General features: G+C 51.2%; 8 protein-coding genes across 8 annotated transcripts; 4 read left to right on the plus strand and 4 right to left on the minus strand.

Annotated features, from left to right (window-relative positions):
- Positions 1-368: 368 nt before the first annotated feature.
- On the minus strand, positions 369-1,202 carry M436DRAFT_71409 (uncharacterized protein; the record flags this gene model as incomplete). Its single annotated transcript, XM_013573789.1, has 1 exon — positions 369-1,202. One exon carries the CDS (start codon positions 1,200-1,202, stop codon positions 369-371), a length of 834 nt encoding a protein of 277 aa, XP_013429243.1.
- A 914-nt stretch (positions 1,203-2,116) lies between these two features.
- On the minus strand, positions 2,117-8,104 carry M436DRAFT_42946 (uncharacterized protein; the record flags this gene model as incomplete). The annotated part of the gene is made up of 3 exons (XM_013573605.1): positions 2,117-3,578; positions 3,627-3,990; positions 4,039-8,104. 3 exons carry the CDS (start codon positions 8,102-8,104, stop codon positions 2,117-2,119), a joined length of 5,892 nt encoding a protein of 1,963 aa, XP_013429059.1.
- A 690-nt stretch (positions 8,105-8,794) lies between these two features.
- On the plus strand, positions 8,795-10,363 carry M436DRAFT_43049 (dihydrolipoamide acetyltransferase component of pyruvate dehydrogenase; the record flags this gene model as incomplete). The annotated part of the gene is made up of 3 exons (XM_013573624.1): positions 8,795-8,918; positions 8,972-9,195; positions 9,251-10,363. The coding sequence occupies 3 exons, from the start codon at positions 8,795-8,797 to the stop codon at positions 10,361-10,363; spliced, it is 1,461 nt and encodes a 486-aa protein (XP_013429078.1).
- A 303-nt stretch (positions 10,364-10,666) lies between these two features.
- M436DRAFT_62352 (uncharacterized protein) lies at positions 10,667-11,689 on the plus strand (the record flags this gene model as incomplete). Its single annotated transcript, XM_013573715.1, has 1 exon — positions 10,667-11,689. The coding sequence occupies one exon, from the start codon at positions 10,667-10,669 to the stop codon at positions 11,687-11,689; it is 1,023 nt and encodes a 340-aa protein (XP_013429169.1).
- A 1,195-nt stretch (positions 11,690-12,884) lies between these two features.
- On the minus strand, positions 12,885-13,713 carry M436DRAFT_23805 (uncharacterized protein; the record flags this gene model as incomplete). Its single annotated transcript, XM_013573404.1, has 2 exons — positions 12,885-13,413; positions 13,466-13,713. Coding segments are annotated over 2 exons (777 nt in total), but the record flags the coding sequence as incomplete, so codon positions are not given.
- A 615-nt stretch (positions 13,714-14,328) lies between these two features.
- Positions 14,329-14,637, plus strand: M436DRAFT_80382 (uncharacterized protein; the record flags this gene model as incomplete). The annotated part of the gene is made up of 1 exon (XM_013573874.1): positions 14,329-14,637. One exon carries the CDS (start codon positions 14,329-14,331, stop codon positions 14,635-14,637), a length of 309 nt encoding a protein of 102 aa, XP_013429328.1.
- Positions 14,638-15,506: 869 nt separating this feature from the next.
- Positions 15,507-16,319, minus strand: M436DRAFT_29246 (uncharacterized protein; the record flags this gene model as incomplete). The annotated part of the gene is made up of 2 exons (XM_013573409.1): positions 15,507-15,849; positions 15,976-16,319. Coding segments are annotated over 2 exons (687 nt in total), but the record flags the coding sequence as incomplete, so codon positions are not given.
- A 979-nt stretch (positions 16,320-17,298) lies between these two features.
- M436DRAFT_42303 (uncharacterized protein) lies at positions 17,299-19,414 on the plus strand (the record flags this gene model as incomplete). The annotated part of the gene is made up of 6 exons (XM_013573472.1): positions 17,299-17,340; positions 17,392-17,498; positions 17,553-18,305; positions 18,353-18,612; positions 18,656-19,199; positions 19,222-19,414. 6 exons carry the CDS (start codon positions 17,299-17,301, stop codon positions 19,412-19,414), a joined length of 1,899 nt encoding a protein of 632 aa, XP_013428926.1.
- Positions 19,415-19,655: the final 241 nt, after the last annotated feature.

Consider the following 19,655-nt stretch of genomic DNA (forward strand, 5'->3'; position numbering starts at 1 on the left):
GAGACAAGGGAAAGGAGATAGGGAGAGAGAAAGTGGAGAGGAAAGAAAAATTGATAATGTTTAATTCTGGAGGATCTTTGGTTTGGTTTGAGTTTCTTAATTCACTATTATACACAGAAGCGAATAAAAAAGATACCGTTTTTTGGTCACACGCGTCCCCTTGATTGTGACGAGCATCTTCCATCTGTTTCCACGAGTTGTTGTCTGCGACAGCTCGCCTGTTCTTCGTGATATTTCTTTCTGAGCTTTCTGTTGTGAGCCATGTTTCATCTGTCCGAGAGCTGATTTCCACGTCAGTGCAAGCAAAATCCTGTCGCTGTAAAAATGCACGAATCTTTCCGACAGGCAGTCATTGCCACTGAAGCGAATCAATCCTCCATACCCGAGTAATCGACTGCCTTTGTCTTGCGTCCAGCTCTGGTCTTGACTGGCGAACCTCTTTTGATGGCCTCCTTCTTGGCCTCCGCTTTGTCAATTTCCTGGTCGATGTCGTCACGTAGCTTCTTGCGGAAGTTTTCGTAGGCTTTGATTTCATTCTTGCAATCCTTGTCGAGATCAATTCTGAATGTGCCGTGTTCTGGACAACTTCCTCTCACTGCTCCCTTGATGGTGATCATGTCGAAGACCTCGTCGCGGCTTCTGCCTGCGGAGCACAGGGAGTGGAATACAGGTAGCAACACGGAAGGCCATTCGAGCAGAATGTGGGCGCCATACGGATACCAGTACGAGGTAGTAATCTCGAGCTTAGTGAGAGAAGTGGCAACTGACAATAAGTCATATGCTTGTCTGATCGAGATAGCATACTGCTGGTTGACCACGACAGAGACCAAGGACTTGGTACGCTCAGGACCAAGATACTCGAGAAATCTTTGCATCATGGTGGAGTCTGTGAACTCGAATGTGTGACGACTGAACAGGTAGGGCGTCGATTCGACACTAATTTGCTTGTTCACACGCATCAAACTAGTGCTGTAAATCTGATCTCTCGGTATGTATCTGCCTTTAGGGTTGTACCAGAAAGTCTGGATGGTTCCAGAGTGCTTGCCCGAGAGGCGGATGTGATAGCCAGGGCGCTCGAGGACCAGGGAGTAGATCATGTTGCGAATCTCGGCAGGCAGATCGAGGAATGGGAACTTTTCGTGCTCATCAGGCTCAGGCTGCAACACAAGGACATGAAGACCGGCGTAGGGGCCATGGGTCATGAGAACAGGCTCCACCGAGAAGGGCTTCTTGGATGTGAGTCTGATGTTCTGAGCGAAATCTCTCTTCTGCTTCTTCTTCTGTAGCCACCATGATTATCAGGAGGGCGAGGTCAAAAGCATTGCACGATAGAACTCACGACTGCAGAAGTGCCATCAGGCATAGCACAGTGAATCTTTCGGACCATACGATCGCGCTTGGACGTGAGAGTGCCCTTGAATGGCTCGGTACGTTCAAGATCATCATCAGACGCGTCGAGTGGAGCTGGAGCTGGTGCTGGATTGGGATTTTCCTCGACAGTCTTCTTTGCTTTCTTGGATGGTGTAGACTTGGTGGCAGCTTGAGTAGCCTTTGACTTCTGCAGCTGTTAATCCTGAGCCAAGTCATACGAATGGCATGTATGGCTTACCTTGAACGCAGTAGCGGCCGAACCGCCAGACGAGCGAGCCATGGTCAAAGGCGGCAGGTTAATGACAGACACCAAAGCAAGAAGCTGGATAATGTTGACAGGTCTGGCGGACGAAGGCAGAGAACGAGGCTTGGAAGTGTCGTGGCTTCCGAGTTGTGCGTCGTCAAGTGACCAAGGCAGGTGTTGGAGCCTAGATGCCATGGCACCTTCCCTCGAGTGAAAGATGACGCGCCCCTTCAAAAAGCTCCGGCTCACTTTTAAAACGCAGCGAAGGAGCTGTGCACTTCGATGGCTTCGATTCTGCTTGCGTCTAGGTGTTGGAGCTGAGCCGGAGAGTGGCCTGATATGCAGAACGTCTTATTATACAAGTTTACTTTTGTTTCTTGGTCTATTTGCCTATCCCGCATCAAGCAAGGTGTATCACAACAAGACGACACCATACCACTCCTCAACGCCTCTGTACATATCCTACCAGTCCCAACGCTGACCAAACGATGAATCTCACCCCTAACGACTTCCCCTACTCGAACGACGCCCACTGAACATGGACGGTCTAGTGGGACTGGCCATTCCTGAAGCATTTCTATGAGCAAATGTCTTTACTCCAAACTTGATCTCGGTGACACGAGCCCAAAGTCCTTGTACTGCCCGCTGAAGCTCAGGGCCCATGTCGCGATTCATGAGGCCAACGGCCAGCGGCGTGAATGTGGTAGCATGGCGTTCGAAGTCTTCGGCATGGAACGCCGTGTACCCCTCGAGCACGTCAACAACAACAGGTCGCCAAGTAACAATGTTGCGTTGTTGTGTCTCCTCGTCGAGCTCAATGTACGAATTGACAATATCCGCACACAGAGGAATCAGTGCCTGCTCGGTCTCTGCGCGTGATGCTTTGCGCTCTTCTCCTTCATCCGAGAACATGCGCAGAAGAATACTCACGTATACCGAGGCGGACCCTGACTCCTGCTTGAGCAGGTTTGGTGGCTGACGCATGAAGCCCTCTCTGAACAACTTCGTACGTAGATCGCGATCCTCATTGAAGCGTTTGGCAAAGTGGTAAGACTTCTTCAGTAGCGACATTAAGCGCAGCAAAAGATGGGACGGAATGGCCGTGTAAACGGAATCGTTGGAGAACAGCTCGCTAACCGTGTCAATCATCAGCAATTGCAAGACACACTTGGTGATGATCTGGTTGAAGAAGCGGCGGCGTGCGGCCGTGACAACGACCGGTGCATTGGGTGTTTGCGATGTGTTGTTGAAGGACTCAAGCTCATTAGTATCGCCGATCTGTGCCTGCTTCGAAGGCGACAGGCTTCGATCAGACTGCATAGTAGCCGTGGTGTTCCCACGAGAACGTCTGGGTGTTCCCTCGTTCGGCGAGGGTTCTCCACCATTGAGTCCGAGAGAGCTTTCAGGAACTATGGATGCTGGGTCCGCAGAAGAAGACTCGTCCATTTGTAGACCATCCATTGATGCTGAGGTAGCCTTGGAACCGTTCGAGGCACTCGAGTCTTTCCTGTAGGAGGAAGATGTTGCTGCAGAGAAGAGAGCGGTTGCCTCAGTTCTTGCGAACAAGTCAACGAAAGCACCGACGACCTTCTCCCAGTGCTCGGGAGTGAACTTGTGAACGTTTTGAAGGATCAATTGTTGCAAGCAGTTGCTGCCAATTCTCGCCAGAGTGTCGTTCTCTTGACATATGCAAAGTGCTAGGAGATCCAGGAATCTGTCAAGCATGTACTCAAGAGAGTCGAAGAAATGCGTAAAGAGACTGATCATGTTGCGGAGTGCTTGAATCATGGTTGTCGATAGCCAGACTGAGAGCTCTTCGTGGTTGAGGGCCTTTGACATTTCCGACTTCGACTTGAGAACCATGAAGATGGGGTATAGCAATTGGCGCCACAAAGTATCCCAGAACTCGCGAGGGAATTCGCCGCCGTAACGTGTCAATGTCTCGAACAAGTAGTTGAGTGCCCTATATCATCAGCATACGCACACTAGTGGCACAGGCAAGTTGACATACCTAGATCGGACTTCGAGGTCATCACCAGTCATCAACACATCGTGGAAGGCAAACAGAACGGGGAACCAGAACTGCTCTTCCTGAGTTTGTCTGGTAGGCTGCTTGGGCATGCCCTCCGCTGTAGGAGCATCTTTGACGGTACTGGCCTTGAGACTGAGTGGACATTCAGGTGTACGAAGCATCTTCGCTACAGAAGATTTGAGCATCTCGATGGCCTGTAGAGACTTCTTCTGGAATTTTTGGTTTTTGGAAAACTCAGTCAAGCACACGATAAGATCGGCAAAAGCGCCCTGGGTGATGACCACGGCGAAGCGATCGTTATAGACCTGTGTGACGTTATCGTAGGCAAGGTTGACGATCGATTCTGAGTGCTGTTAGTCAAATTGAATAGTAGAATATGAGAAACACATACCATAGGGTTCACGCGCTGCGACAGTAAAGACACCGAACATGGTCTTCCAACCGGAACGGATATTGTCACCTCTAGCTTGGATCATCTGGATCAGACAACGCAAAACCATGTCCTTGACAGGAACTTGTGTGGCATTGCTGAGAATGTGCTCGAAAGGCTTCAAGAAATCCTTCTGGAACTTGAAACCAGGCAGTTCTTCGATCTCCATGAAACGCATGGACAGTTGTCTCAACGAGTTGAGAGCAAAGTAAACAACGTTGGTGTTGTTGTGGCAGCCGACCTGTATAAAGTGTTCACCTAAAACTTGCCAGATACTCGTCCATTCAAAACGCACACGGGTCATGTTGTAGCCACTGATCTCGACAAGTTTTTGCAAACTGTATGTTCTGGGTGACTCGCTATTGCCTGAAGACTGGATCTCCTGCCAGCTGACTTGTGTAAGAGCCGTGACGAAGTGTACAATTGCCTCTCCAGACAGATTTGCAGTATTGGTAAAGATCCGATCGACACTACGCACCATGTCGGCAGATCTGCTCTCTTCGGCAATGTCAGGCTGATACACTACTCCGCTGACAGAGTTTCTATTGCGGTGACGAGGAGGAACACCGAGAGATTTCCGGTTAGGAGTGCTCATGGAAGAATGGGTCCTCAGCATATCGGGAACATCACCTTCGCTGATACCAGTGGATATGAGTTGGAATCTGTCAAGTTGACTGATACAAGTGAGAACGTCTCGCCATGACTCCTTGAGCAGGTTGCCTTCATGCTGGGCGACATCGAGAACCGCTTTCAGAGCCTCGATGTTCTTGGCTTTCATCTCGCCAATGTTGTAGAGATTCGTGAAACGAGTCAGCTGGGCGATGAAAGCTTGTCTGGGGTCTGTAAGGTCAAACAGACAGCAGATGCGAATGGCCAGCTTTTGACCTTCCATGCAGAGCTTGATCCGTTCGATGTTGTTCGTCTCTTGGGTTCCGCCAGAAAGAGCAGTCAGGAAGGACATCCATGTTACTTCGAACATCGGGCCGACATGTTTGAATGAAGATGCAGGAATGAACCTCACCGTAGACGATCTGGCAGCCCCACGACGTTGCGCTTTCATGAGGTTTTTGAAGAGCTGTTCGGTCTTGGTGGCCATTTGGTCCGAAGCTTGAGCATACGCCTCCCTCTGCAAATCACGTCCAAAGTTGGCAACTGCTTGACCAATATTTGCGGCCAAGCTACCAGCGCCTTGTGGCAGCATGCCCAGGTTGGCAGCATTCTCGCGTTCAGTATCTAGTACGATTTCGTTTTGGGCAATTTCCTCAAAGATGGACTTCAGGTAATCATCCGGCAGACTCTGACCGTCGTTGATGCCGCGATTGTTCTTGATGAAATCTTCTGGAGTCATACGAACCTTGACTTGCGCACTGTGCTGGTCGGTGTTGAGCATGACAACCGAATAGGCTAGCACGTAGGCGGTATCGGCATTCGCAAATGCATTGGGATTACCTCCAGTGTATCTTTCAGCGAATTTCAACATTAGACGATCAATTTTCTGAGCCTCTCCTGGCAGACGGAAACTCTGCAAGAAGTTTCGAAGAGCATCGACGAATCGTGTTTTGGTAAAATTCATACTGTCAACAAAGGCATGCATGATGGCAATGTTTTCTGGTTCACCTTCTCCAAGATATTCACCCAGTGCTTTCTTGTCCAGTCTGTCATTGGTGATGAGGAACCGAGCGATATCTTGAGGGGAATCCGAGGCGATGAAGCCACCAGCGATCAGGACCTTGACACCCTTCTTGGGCTTGAAGTTGAACTGCTTGATGGCATTGTTGAGAGCGGTCTTGTGTTGCTTCACTCGTTCAAGCTCAGCGGGATCATCCTCAGCGAGAGGGGTGCCAGGAATCACGGTCGCAGAAGTCTCCATGCTCGGTACTATAGGCGACTGAGAAGCACCATTTTCGCGAGTGTCAATCGAGTCTCTGAAATCTTCGATCGAATTGCGTGATTCGGGATTTGAAAGAGATGCGGCGACATCATTGAGACCTTGTTGAGACCAGTTGACCATAGAGCGCAGTGTCTCCACTAGACATTCGAGAGAATGCTGCTTCATGACATACTCCGCAGGGATATCTTGGTTGGCGTCTTGAACACCGACGATGGTGGAGGTGGACAATGATGGGGGCAGAGTACTCTGGGCCAGCCACTCGGACATAGCATTGCCATGTTTTGACTGTTGCTCAATGTACAACAGTTCCTGCTGCGCCGTGACCTGCACAGGCGAACTAGCGATTCTGGAAATATGTTCAATGATACGTTGGTAGAAGTTGTCGAGTGCTGCTCGATCACAGTCATAGTTGAGGTAGATCTCAACCAGTGCCCTTGGATCTGAAGCCAGTCTTGTCAAGACCGTGATGATGCATTGCTTTTGGAATGCAGGTGCCGTCCTCTTATCCAAGATGGCGAGGTAAATCTCCTTGAGGAAAACTTCAATCTCTCTCTTAAGCGTGACTCGCAAGTAGCGAATCATGAGCCAGAAGATTTCGCAACTAATTTCGAACACTTTGTTGACTGAGCTAGCTCCGTTGCGACTCAAACTGAGACAGATATACTGTTTAATAGCCTGAGTGAAACTCGTGGGATCATTATTTGAGCTGCTGCGAATAGTCGCGAATGGTGATGTGAAGACGGCATGATGGTTGAAGATGGTTGTTTGGATGATGTGAAGGGATAGTAGCTTGGAGCGCATGCCTTGAGACTTGAGATCAACAGTCTCTTCGACACGAAGTGTCTTTGTGCTGAGCTTGCACATTGCGCGGAAGACCAGGAAAGCATCCTTGATGAAGATTTCATCCTCCTCGTCCTCCTCGGTGATATCAGAGCCATCGGGCTGCACGGTGATGGCGGGAACGCCATCGTTGCCAGAAGTGGTTCTGGCAGGCATTCTGGATTTTTTGAGGCGAGTGACCATAGTAGGAGCATTGTCGCCTATCCGAGCATCGTCGAAACTCTTTTTGGTCTCGAAGGTCTGTAGGGTCATTCTGGTTGTGTCGACATCTTCTTCCTCGTCTTCCTGCAGATCGGTCGAGTTTCGCGGTAGCTCGGTATCCGCACTGTCCGAGAGCGACTCGACATTCTCGCCAGAACCATTGGCGAGGGAAGTCTTGGAGGTTTCGGCCCTGGCGGCGCGACCAGCAATCCGTGTCTTGACTCTTTCGAAAACCGTTCCAACCATCTGTGTCAAAGTACCTTGGGCAATTTGTTGATTCGAGCTGTTTTTGGACAGCAAAAAGATGTTGTATGTTTGACGAACACTCTTCAGTAGACCTGCACCGTGTACCACAATCTTGTCATTCAGAATAGCAGCCAGTAGGGATTTGAGGATTTGCATTTGCACCTCAGCAGGAGTAGCCTCGCCCTGGAAGCAATCACATATGGTATCGATGGCGCGCTCGATGAGTGGGAGAGGTTGCTGGTTCTCTTGATTTGGGTCGGTGGGAACAGAAAAGTATGAATAGCTGATGAGCTTGCCAATGCAGTCCAGAGCAGTAGTGACTATTGCGACAGTATTCGCACGACTAGCCAACTGTAGAGGTGCGAAGAGAATCTCGGGATCGGTCTGGGTTGGATCTCCCTGGCTCTTGATTGTGGACAGGGCACGCTGGGTAGCGTCCGCCAGAGGCTTCTCCTTGCGAGCATCCTTGGAAGCAGCAATCTTTTCTAAAGCGCTCACGACAAAAACCATGGACGAACGAGTGGCTGAGCGAGAGGTAGCAGTGGTGGATTGCGAATCGGTACGCTGGCGATTGGGCTGGACAAGACGAGGATCAACGACATGTTTGGGGGGATGCTCAGATGGCGGGGTTGGAGTAGGTTCTGGCAGAGGAGTGGTGGTGGCAGGAATGACGGGCTGCTCAGGTAGCTCAGTTGCAGGCTGGGCGCCAGGACGCGATGTCTCGATGTCACCGTCGTCTTGGTGGGAAGTCGGGTCGTCGGGTTCGTATGTGAGGACAGGAGGAGGGTCTGCTCGTGACTCAGGAGCGGTATCGAGGGGTATGTCTTGCAGTTCCTGACTTGGGTCCATGTCGGCTTGCGGCCGGGTGTCTAATTGATGGTTGTCGAGAGCGACATCAGGCTCCGTGTTGTGAGGAGCAGGACCCTCGGTATCTGCCATGCCTGCGTGTTCAATTACGTATACAGCAAGGCGACATGTGAATGGCAGAGAGTATTCAAGACGTGTAGTCGTCGAAGGGAATGCCAGAAGCAAGTTGTGGCATTAAAATGGCCAGCTCGATGTATGCAATGTAATACTGTACAACAATCATGGGGCTAATAACCGTGGCTTGCGGCCAAGCAACTCTCGGAGATTCGGACTATGAATAGATGGCTTTGTTCAAGTTACCAAGATCAACCTTGAAGATCCAGACCTCGTGTCTTATGGACAACAGATAGTCTGAGGTCGTGCTCGAGGAGATTCCGAGTCTTAAAAAGCCATGTTTTCTACGGTGTTGGCGCAGACCGGAGTTTTGGTCGACAGACCACGGCCAACGATAAGCAAAATCGGCACGGCTTTGATACCGGGAGCCAAGACCGTCGGACCAACTCGAGAAGGCGCGAAAATGTCCGAGACCATCGTTTGTTGAGAGCTCCAGAAACACTTCCTCGTCCCTCTATTCACCTCGTCGCTCCTTGTGCTCGGTGGCTGAGATTCCTGGTCCTCGAACATCTCGCCGTCCTCTTCTCCCCAACACCCTCCACTCACACACACCACACAATGTCGGCCGCAGCTCTGCTCTCCCGCGCATCGGGAAGATTGTGTCTGCAGTCGCTGAGGGCAAGAGAGTCTGTCGCAACTCCCGCTGTCTTCGGTGCTCTTAGCAGATACTATGCCTCCAAGTGTATGCTGTCTCACAAACGACCATACCCCCAGTCGCTGATTGCTCTCCTCTAGCCTTCCCCCCTCACACCATCATCACCATGCCCGCTCTGTCACCCACCATGACCGCCGGTAACATTGGTACCTGGCAGAAGAAGGCCGGTGATGCTCTGGCTCCCGGTGATGTCCTCGTCGAGATCGAGACCGACAAGGCCCAAATGGACTTTGAGTTCCAAGAGGAGGGTGTTCTGATCAAGGTCCTCAAGGACTCGGGCGCAAAGGATGTTGCTGTCGGAAACGTAAGAGCACAATCGCTGGAGAAATTCACATTTCGCTATACTGACACCACCACAGCCCATCGCCGTCATGGCCGAGGAGGGTACCGATGTCTCGGCCTTCGACTCTTTCACCGTCGAGGACGCCGGTGGTGAGAAGCAGGCCAAGGAGGGCAGTGGACAGGAGGCCGCCAACGCTTCCGAGCCCCCTTCCAACTCTTCCAGCACCGCCCCCGCTCCCGCTCCTACTCAATCGTCGTCTGCTCCCCAGGCCCAGGAGTCCGAGTCCTCTGGTGAGCGCCTCCAGACCGCTCTCGAGCGCCAGCCCAAGCTCAGCCCCGCTGCTCAGAAGCTCGCTCTCGAGAAGGGTGTTGCAATCAGCCAGGTCAAGGGTACCGGCCCCGGTGGTCGCGTCACCAAGGAGGACATTGAGAAGTTCAAGCCCGCTGCTACCGCTGCCGCCGCCCCTGCTGGTGCCGCCGCCGCCGCCTACGAGGACGTCCCCGCCTCGTCTATGCGCAAGACCATCGCTTCTCGTCTTGTCCAGTCTATGAACGAGAATCCCCACTACTTCGTCGCCTCGTCCATCTCGGTCAGCAAGCTCATGAAGCTCCGCGTGGCCCTGAACTCAGCCGCCGACGGCAAATACAAGCTCTCGGTCAACGACTTCCTCATCAAGGCTCTCGCCGTTGCTGCCCGTAAGGTCCCTGCCGCCAACTCCAGCTGGCGCGAGGAGAACGGCAATGTCTTCATCCGTCAAAACAACACTGTTGACGTTTCGGTCGCTGTCGCAACCCCTGTCGGTCTCATGACTCCCATTGTCAAGAACGTCAACGGCACCGGTCTCGAGTCCATCTCCAGCCAAGTCAAGGCCCTCGGCAAGAGCGCCCGTGACGGCAAGCTCAAGCCTGAGCAGTACCAGGGTGGTACCATCACCATTTCCAACATGGGTATGAACGCTGCCATTGACAGATTCACCGCTGTCATCAACCCTCCCCAGGCCTGTATCATCGCTGTTGGTGCCGTCAAGAAGGTTGCCATTCCCTCCGAGAGCGAGGATGGCATCGAGTGGGATGACCAGATCGTCATCACCGGTTCTTTCGACCACAAGGTTGTCGATGGCGCTGTTGGTGGTGAGTTCATGAAGGAGCTCAAGGCCGCCATTGAGAACCCCCTCAACTTGATGCTGTAAAAGCATTCGTAAAGAGAATTCTGCATTTGTAATCTAGTAGTCACACGGGGATACCATTTTCATTTCCTCAGGAAGAAAGTTCACGGCGCAATGATTGGTTCTGATTCGCAAAATCTATCTTCTTTTCCATTCTTCTTCGACAATCATTCACTTCACTAGTAACTTGAATTCTCCCTGCCTTCTTCACTTCCATCACTTTGCCTACTTATACAGCTTCCTCCACCACCAACCACTTTCTCTTTTACATCAACATCAATCTTTCTTTCTTGCTTTCCAATCTTTCATCAACACACCTCATCAACAATGACTACTCCTCCTCACGTCGATCCATCCACCAGCACTGGTGAGATTTCTCGCCAGATCTCTCCTTCCCACGTCGATCCAGTCGACACCATCACCACCAACATGCCTGATGCTCAGGTCGATGCCCAGCCCGTCAACAGTGAAGAATCTCTCGAGATCGCCAACTTCCAGGACGATGTCCAGCCCGGAACTATCCAGAACGACATGGATGACGAGGAAGTCCAGGTCGATTCTGCCCCCGACACCACCGATGACGAGAACCGTGACGATGAGAGCAGTGAGGATGAAACTCCTCTTGTCGCTCCTTCGCCTGTCGCATACCTTTCCAACCAGCAGCGCGCTGACTTGAACTACCGTGGCAAGCGCCAGGCCAACACTCTGATCGACAGGATCATTGCCAACTGGGAGCCCGCGTCGATTGGCGGCACAGTCTCGACCTGGACCCGCAGTCCCAGAGGTAACCAGAGTGTCGCTGCCTCCAACCAAGGTCTCATCGACATCCTGGAATTGCAGGGAAGATTCGTTAACGAGGGCGTCAACAAAGGCGGAAGAATCTTCAAGAAGGTTGACAGACATGGCAAGGCTCTGAAGATCGACGTGATGAAGGGTAAGAAGGGTCACAAGAAGAGAGTCCGTGTCACCAGTACTTGCTCTGTCATCGACTCGGCTCGGGATGCATTCGAAGCTGTCTACGACCTCAAGAATTCTGAGCATGACGTCGATCAGGGCACCAAGAAGACCCGCGCCGTCCTCAGCAGTTCTGAGTATGAGGTCGATCAGGGCATCAAGAAGACCCGCGCCATCCTGAAGCGCTACGTCGATGGCCCTCGCAAGAGAGTCAAGGGAAACAAGGGAAAGAAGAAGGTTCAGGACGATGAGGACGAGGACGAAGGCAGTGGAGAAGACATCACCTGTGTCGGTATCGACAAGACTCTCAAGAAGGACGATGAGGATGACAACGACGACCCTGAGGGTAACGGCGGCGGCGTCTTCGACTTCGTTCCTAGCGGTATCACCGCCTAAAGCGATGTCGATGGGCAGCTTCATGAGAACAGGAGATCTCCGGATTTGAGAATTTGAGACATATATGGGAGGACGATGGAAATATGGAAACTCGGATGTATAGTAACAACATCACATAACGGATCGAGACAGCGATGCAGAAAATTTGAGCAGATCTTCTACTCTTTCATTCTAAACACTGATGAAATGCCATGGATGGCAGAATCTTCTTGAAATCAGCTCTTCGAATATCACATACCATACAGCTGATACCCTGGAGTTCATTAACTATGTCTGGCTTTGGATTACATGTCGATCTATGCTATGCTTTGTTTGTCTCTTCGTCCATTAATCGCTCAAACCATGAGTGAATCGCCCCAGCAATCATTAAAATACCTCATAAAGCTACTGTTCTTGCGTCGATATCCCCTCCAAGTCAATGACCGATAGACGTGGCTCATGTTCTGCGGGCACGCTTGCCGGAACGCGTGATGGAGTAAGCACCGGATGCCTTCAGAAGCTCGTCAGCATCCTCCAGATCGCCATCGGCATCGTCTTCCGAATCGACATCGCTACCCTCCTCCGAGTCGATATCCTCACTGCCAAATACACTGCTGCTCTCGTCGATGGAATGCTTGTAAAGGCCGTCGATATCCATATCGTCGTCAATGAAGTCGTTCATCTCAGACGCATCGACCTCGCTGCTTGTGTCGACCACCTCGGCATATCCCTCCAAACCCTGGGACTCATCACGCGACTCGTCGTCCTCGACGTCGATGATGGAGTGCGCGTCACCTTGAGTATCCTGGTCGGCAACGTTGACGTAGCAGATATCGTCTTCATCAAGGTCAGCGATTGACTCGATGTCTTCTTCTTCATCGTCCTCAAAGTCGATCATCGACTCGATATCTTCCATCTCGCCTTCGTGCATGGACTCGGTGTTTTCGACATCATCCTCGGCGACGAGCAAAGCTGAGGTCGATTCTTTGTTCTCGGCGCGCCAAGCGAGCATGATCTGCTCTGCACCATCGACATAGCAGAAGTTGCGAGCATGGTACATCACAGCCGACAAGTTTCCAGATTTCAGACCGCAAGCAGCGCAAGAGACCTTGCCATCGACGTGAGTCTTCTCATGCTTCCACAGCAGCGACCCAGGCGCTTCGTACTTGCAACGAGGATCTTCGCACTTTCGACGCCCGACCTGACGCTTGCCGGGATTTTTTTCGTGCCATTTGAGGTGAGCTCTGTGGTTCTGAGAATTAGGGAAACCATTGCCAGGCTGAGAGCGCTCGCAATCGACATAGGTACACAAGAACTTGTCGTTTGCGACGGCCTTGGCCTTATACATCCGGCTCGATTTTGCAGATACTGCTAACCTGGTCTGAGCACGTGACTCCACTGGAACACTCGACCGTCGCGCGAATCTGTCCTCCATTGCGCAGTGAGAATCCAGGCCATCCCAGGGCGATGCCTCGACCTCATCGTCGACTCCAGCATCGACTTGAGGGTCAGCTGCCCACCACTTCATGGCCAGATACTCCGGATTGTTCATTCCATCCTTCGAAGCACCGAGAGCAGCTGATAACATAGCCTCGACCTGGAAGTAGCGTGCGGCAAGATAGTCATCGGCATCAGTTGTACGTTGGAAAGGTGCTCCTCTGGAGAGAATGCCCCAGTGTTTGTGGATCGTCTCGTCTTTGGCTGCGGAGTTGAGCAACGCGTGGAAAGGACTTCCTTCTTTGGCCCTACGTCGATATGTTAGCACTGTGCTTGATGATGGCTGGGTCTCGAACTCACCATTTTATCGAATTGATTGGGTTGTCATGGTCCGTACGTCGCCTTCTTGCACCTCCATCCTCGGACCATGCACATCCGACCTTGAGACCTCGCTCAATGACGTTGCCAAGTCGATCCAGCTTCTCAACCAGGCAGAAGTAGGTGACAGGATCCTTGGTGTCGATCCAGGGGATACTCTTCAACTCGTCGATAGTGGGCTTCCGACCGCTCGTCAGTATGTCGATGGTTTGAGGGAGTAGAGTGCTCATGGCGAAGTCGACGTCACGATCAAACGCCCATTTCTTGTCGACCATCAGAGCGGCAGCCATTGAAGCTTTCATCCTGCAACGGTGTAGTTCCTGGAGCTTCATGCGCCATCTCGACTTGAGCTGCTCGCGGCGAATGCGTAGACCGACTGGGTCCGCAGCTGTGCCGACGCCGATGTAAGGGTCCATTGGGAGAGGATACTTGCTGATAGGTATGTCGATGATAAGAGGAAGGCTTGCTGATGGGTAAGTCGATGATACCAGGAAGATGCAGTGAAAGGTTGGATGCAATGAGCAAGGAAGATGGAGTGGAGAGGTGGAGGAAGGCAAAGAGCATGCTGAATGGAAGAAGGAAAGTCAGGTTGAGTGCACCTTCCTTCTGATATCACGTTGAGTAGTCACGACTGATTTCATGTGAAACCATGTCCAATGTTTGGGAAGGAGCACACAATTTTGCTTCAGATTCTGCATCTGCACTTCATCTGAAAATCTTCACGCAGCGCATTCACCTAAGCACGTCTACAGATCGGTATTCCAGCAGCTTATGCCTCGGCAGTGACAGTAGTGACTTACGGATGGGTAATGCACTTCAACACCTCCCTAGCAGGTCCACTCATCATGCTCTTCCTCGTCGGCAATACCACCACAGGAGCCTTCAACGTTTTCAGCACCTTGATCGTCGACATCAACTTGCATCAACCGGGAACGGCGTCCGCGGCCAACAACCTTGCGAGATGTGGTATGGGAGCTGCCTTTACCGCTTTTGCACAGCCTTTAGTAGGAGCCATCGGAATTGGGTGGGCGAGCACGGCAGTTGCGTTTTTGTGGGTTCTGACATCGCCTTGTTTGTGGGCGGTCATGGTTTGGGGTCCTAAGTGGCGTGCTGCGAAGAAACTGAAGTTGGAGCAGAAAGAGGTGAAGAAGTAACGGGCGTTGTGATGTCAGGTGAGTTACGTGATGATTGAGCAATAGATGCAATGAGAGATGGAGGTCTGAGGGAGACCAAGGACTATTACAGAGAGTCGAGATCTATATCACAAAGATTAATTTATGCCTCCTCCGCATGCGCTAAACTCTGCCTCTATCACCCCCTCTCACGTCAACAATCAGACGGAGTTGAAGCTATCAAGATGCACAGTTCTTTCTGGATTGTAGCCGAGGCCACAGAGCGCTGGTTCAGTGGGAGCTAGAAGATGATCACTTGTACATAGACACTCTCCTGTTTCTTGGATCTACCGAGCATCTCATCGGCTACAAGTATGACATACATGAGAATGGAACGGAGACAAGCACCAGATAGGATGGCAGAGGTCAGAACACTCATTCAAAAGAAGTAGAGATAAAAGGTTAAAGAGTAAGACGACCCGACAGATAACACTGACAGATAAACCCCAAGAAAGAAAGAAGCTCCGACTACATCGTTGCTTTATGTATTGCTCTACTCAGACAAGTGTCTCAAGCGAGACACTTTAGATGCACTGAGAGTAGTAGTCGTTCTGGACCTTGCAGGTGGAGCCAGACTCGCATGCAGTGGCACCAGTGTAACCCTTACCACCGCACTGCTGGTACTTCTTGACAGAGCCGCTGGAGCCGCCGACAGCGCTGGTAGTCTTGGTGGAAGCAGCAGTGGAGGTCTTAACGACAGTTGACATGGTTGTAGGAGCAGCAGTGGTGGTGGCAGAGGTGACAGGGACCTTGGCGGTAGCGCTCGAGGTAGGCTTGGTGGCGACAGAAGAAGCGGCAGACGAGGCGGGAGCAGCGGATGAGGCAGGAGCAGAGCCAGATGAAGCACCACCCCAGACAGCAGGGCCAGGGTTCTGGTAGTTGACGGGGATAGGGTAGTAGATGCTCAGCTCAATGTCATCCTCGTGGCCAGTGTAGAGACCGGGGATCTTGACGGTAGGAGAAGGCTTAGCAGTAGAGCTGCCAGAAACCTCAATCTGAGCGCAAGAGATGTAGAACTGGGCACCACCGAAAGAGGAAGCACTGTGGAGACCGATGTGCTCGATACGGAGGAGGTACTGGCCAGCGGGAGTGTCCTTAGGGATGTTGAAGGTGACCTTGCTAAGGTGATCGGCCTGGAAGGTAAGGCCGTTGTCGTTACCAGCCTTATTTGCGCCCATCTGGAAAACCTTAAACCTTTTTGAGTAATTGCAATTAGCAGGGTTCGTGGAGGTTGGATATGGTACTTATACAACACGCCAGCTCACAAATCGAAGATTATGCAAAACTGGCTCGCTGAACTTGTACCTCGGGCTGACTCACCAATCACCGCTTCCGTCGTATTCGGAAGCTTCACCAGTGGCCTTGGACATGTAGACTTGGAGAGGTCCAGGGTGCTGAATAGGGGTATCGACAGCGAAGCCAACAGTGTCACCAGGAGCAACCTTGTAGGTCTTGGTCTGGGCGCCGGTATCGAGACCACCAGCGTTGCAGATCAGGTCCTTGGAGGTGACATCGGTAACGGGAGAGTTCATGTTGCTGTTCTGACGAACATACTCGTACTCTCCAGTGACCTCGGATCCAACGATGAGCTGGTTAAAGCGGTAGTGAGCCATTGCGGTCTGGGCCAGAGCGGCGGCAGCCATGATGGTAGCGAAGGAGCGCATCTTGATAGACTTTATGTGTATACCGCTAGGGTCTTCTTGGAGAATGGAAGGTGGTGGAAAGAGTGACTTTTTGGTTGGTGATAGATGAAGAGCGGACGGCCAGCGACCAGAATTGAAGAAGATGAACGAATGAGTGTTGAATGCTTGGAGAGAAGAATGAAAGACTTGAGAAAAGAGAATTTATATACTTGACCTGCTCTTTGAACTCGATATCGAGCGGGGCCATACTCTAGAATCCTCGTTTCAGGATGGTTCGGTTAATGCTGTAAGCGAACCTTGCGAGCGGCAGTGGTTCGTTTCGTGAGGCTTCATTGACACAACTATCCATCTGCCCAATCAATTTCCTCCCAATAGTCGTCTACTATAGAGATCGTAGTGGAGCTACTCGGTGTATACCCTGGCTTTTTGTTGCCTCCCATGCTTGGCTCTTTGCAGGCCACATGAGTAGATGAAGGACAATCGTTGCGACTCACGATTCGAGTTGTCACGAGCTACGCAGCAAACTAGCAGCCGTGCTATCATCTTTTCCAGGCGAGATCACAAGGTCACGCTCAGGGCGCATACATGGTTGATCATACGGCCGTTCATGAATGTGATGCAGGACAGCGCGAAGAGAGATCTGGCGGACGAGAGTGGAGCGGAGAAAGGCTTGGCTGCATCGGAAAGTGTGTTTCAGCGACTCCTTGCGCTTTCCTTCGACAAGGCATTACGACCCACAGTGTTTTGTACAGATTGAGGTCCATTCCACGGATTGGTCACTTACCGGGCTTGCATCCTCTCCATCGGTCGTGCTTTTGAAAGAGTCCAGACAGAGGAAAGTGTTCCCGCTCTAGGCGACCTTAAAGCCATCATTACCGCGGACGCAGGTCGCCTGAGTTATTTCATGATCAAAGCAATCTAGACCACACATACAGGTCGTCAAATCAGTACGTGCAGTTGTATTGCCTGGAGTGGAATCTTTCACTCGTGGCAGCAAGACATGAACAAGAAGAAGGCATGCACCGCATGTAGGCAGCAGAAGGTTTGATCTACCAATACCAAGCCATGATTCTGAGCTTAGCACCTACGACAGGCTAAATGCGATGCATACTTGAGCCCACACGATGCCTGTACGCGATGTAAACGTCTTTCGGTGCATTGCACTATCGTCGATTCATTCGAAAGGCTTCATAAACGCAAGTGAGTCATGTCATCGAGAGAACCTTGTTGCTCCTCTCGCTTATACCTCTATAGGAGATTATCGGAGCTTGAACAGGAGACAGACACTCTACGCAAGCGGCTGATGACAGAAGATTTTCAATCTGTCACCATCGAGCAACGCCACGATCACTCCAGTCCACCTTCCCATCCTGAAGCCTCGACAGCGAGACACCACCATGTGTCCTCGCCTTTCCGAGAAACCGGCTCGGCGTCCATCGCTACACCTTCTCATGCGACTAATGATGCAACCTCGTACAGCCAAGCATTGTTGACGACAACCCCTCGAACGTTAAACGAAGTGACTGTGTCCGCCAGTGATATCAATGGTATCTTTGAATTGTACTTCCAGGAATACTCACCGTTCCTACCTGTCCTCGATCCCAGGCCGTCGCCAGACTTGTGCTATCAGCAAAGCCCTCTACTCTTTTGGGCCATTATCGGAACAGCGTGCAGAAGTTACACGCAGAACCCAACCCTGCTAAGCGCACTTACGAAGGGCATCACCACTTCGGCATTGCTGTCTGCGACTGCTACTGGATCACCTTTACAACGTGTTCAGGCATTCTTGCTTCTCGTCACATGGCCTCTACTCGACGCTGTTGAGACTAACCAGCAAGAGGTCAACTATGTATTGGCTGGTCTCCTATTGAGTTTGGCGCAAAGAAGCGGTCTACATGTACCTGCTGGCTCTGACGAGTTCTTCAGAGCCAAGACGCCCAACCTCCCAGACATAGGCATAGTCAGTCGGTCGGCTCTATGGGCTAGAATAGTGTTGACATATCAGAGGTCAGCAGACATAGCACAGTAATCTGGGGAAACGCTAATATGTCCAGGAGCTCTTTGTGCAAAGGGTTTTTGGCGCAGACTTCTTACAATATTTCTCCTGAGATGAGTCAATACCAAGCCCGACAACAAACAATGTCTCCAGCACTGAGACTACGAATCAAGTGGCAAGACCTTTGTGTCCAGTGTGGCTCAGCTGTATCGGAGAATGGAATACGTAACCTGACTCCTGACCAAGATCGTGCTTTATCGATTATTATCAAATCGCACGAGGTGCAGATCAGGGATCTGGAGCTCACCGCTGCGGATAGTAAGTACATTCCTCACCAATACATACCAGTACTGACAACAAGCAGACTCCGATCGACTCGAATGTGAGATTGCTCGGCTCTATATCCGAAGTTTTTACTTTCTGAAGCAGGACAAGACATCTTATGCCACCAGTTTCGACAAGATCCAACAAACAGCACGTCAGATCATCAGCAAAGTAAAGGAGCTTCTGCGCAACGTGTCTAATCCAGTCTCGATACCAAGTTATATCGTCTGCGCTTTTCTCTTCGCTTCATACGCCCTGCTTCGCATCCTAAAGTCGTCCATTCCATTTCTCTCTGGAGAAAGGGACGAGGCAGAATCATCACTCTTCTCGGCCATTGGCCTGTTGAAGAGCCTGTCTATCGACAGCAACGATATGTGCTCTAAGTCATGCACGTACCTTACTAAGCTTTGGAACAGTTCGAGAGCTTTCAAAAAGGCAGATGGCACAGACATGTTAGATCTAAGAGCTAGAAGCCGGCTTAACGGTAGCCATGTGGTGGATGCCATCTGCTGGTGGAGAGAAGAGTTTGATCCGCATTTCAAGGTGCAGATGCAGAATTTGAAGCACAGTGCTCTTGGTGAGTGGTTCGAGTACATTCTGAAGGGTTTCAAATGCTGACTGCCAAAAAGATCCACTGCCTGGCCAAGGTGTCCAAACCGAACAACAACAGCCAACTATGGACTTCGTGGACAATTCTTTGTTCGACTTTGACTACTTCATGGGCGGAGACCTTTCCTTCCCACAAGATCTTTTCAACTTCCCAGGTTTGGATGTCATCGGTTCGAGCAATACATGAATTGTAAGACATGCCACCTACACATTTGGATGCAGGATATTCTGCTTCACTGGAAAAGCCGAGGGTAATATAGAGTATGCTCGAAGTGCGTGATGATCACCAGTCTCGAGTAATATCTATGGAAAGAATCAGATTGATGTGTCTGCGTGGCCACGACCTGGTTCAACGATTTTCTTGCATTAGTGAACTAGTTGGACCAACAGACAGATGGCTTACGCATCTGGATATGAGATTCCGTCGT

Source organism: Aureobasidium namibiae (assembly GCF_000721765.1).
Source record: "Aureobasidium namibiae CBS 147.97 unplaced genomic scaffold scaffold_5, whole genome shotgun sequence".
Taxonomy (NCBI): domain Eukaryota; kingdom Fungi; phylum Ascomycota; class Dothideomycetes; order Dothideales; family Saccotheciaceae; genus Aureobasidium; species Aureobasidium namibiae.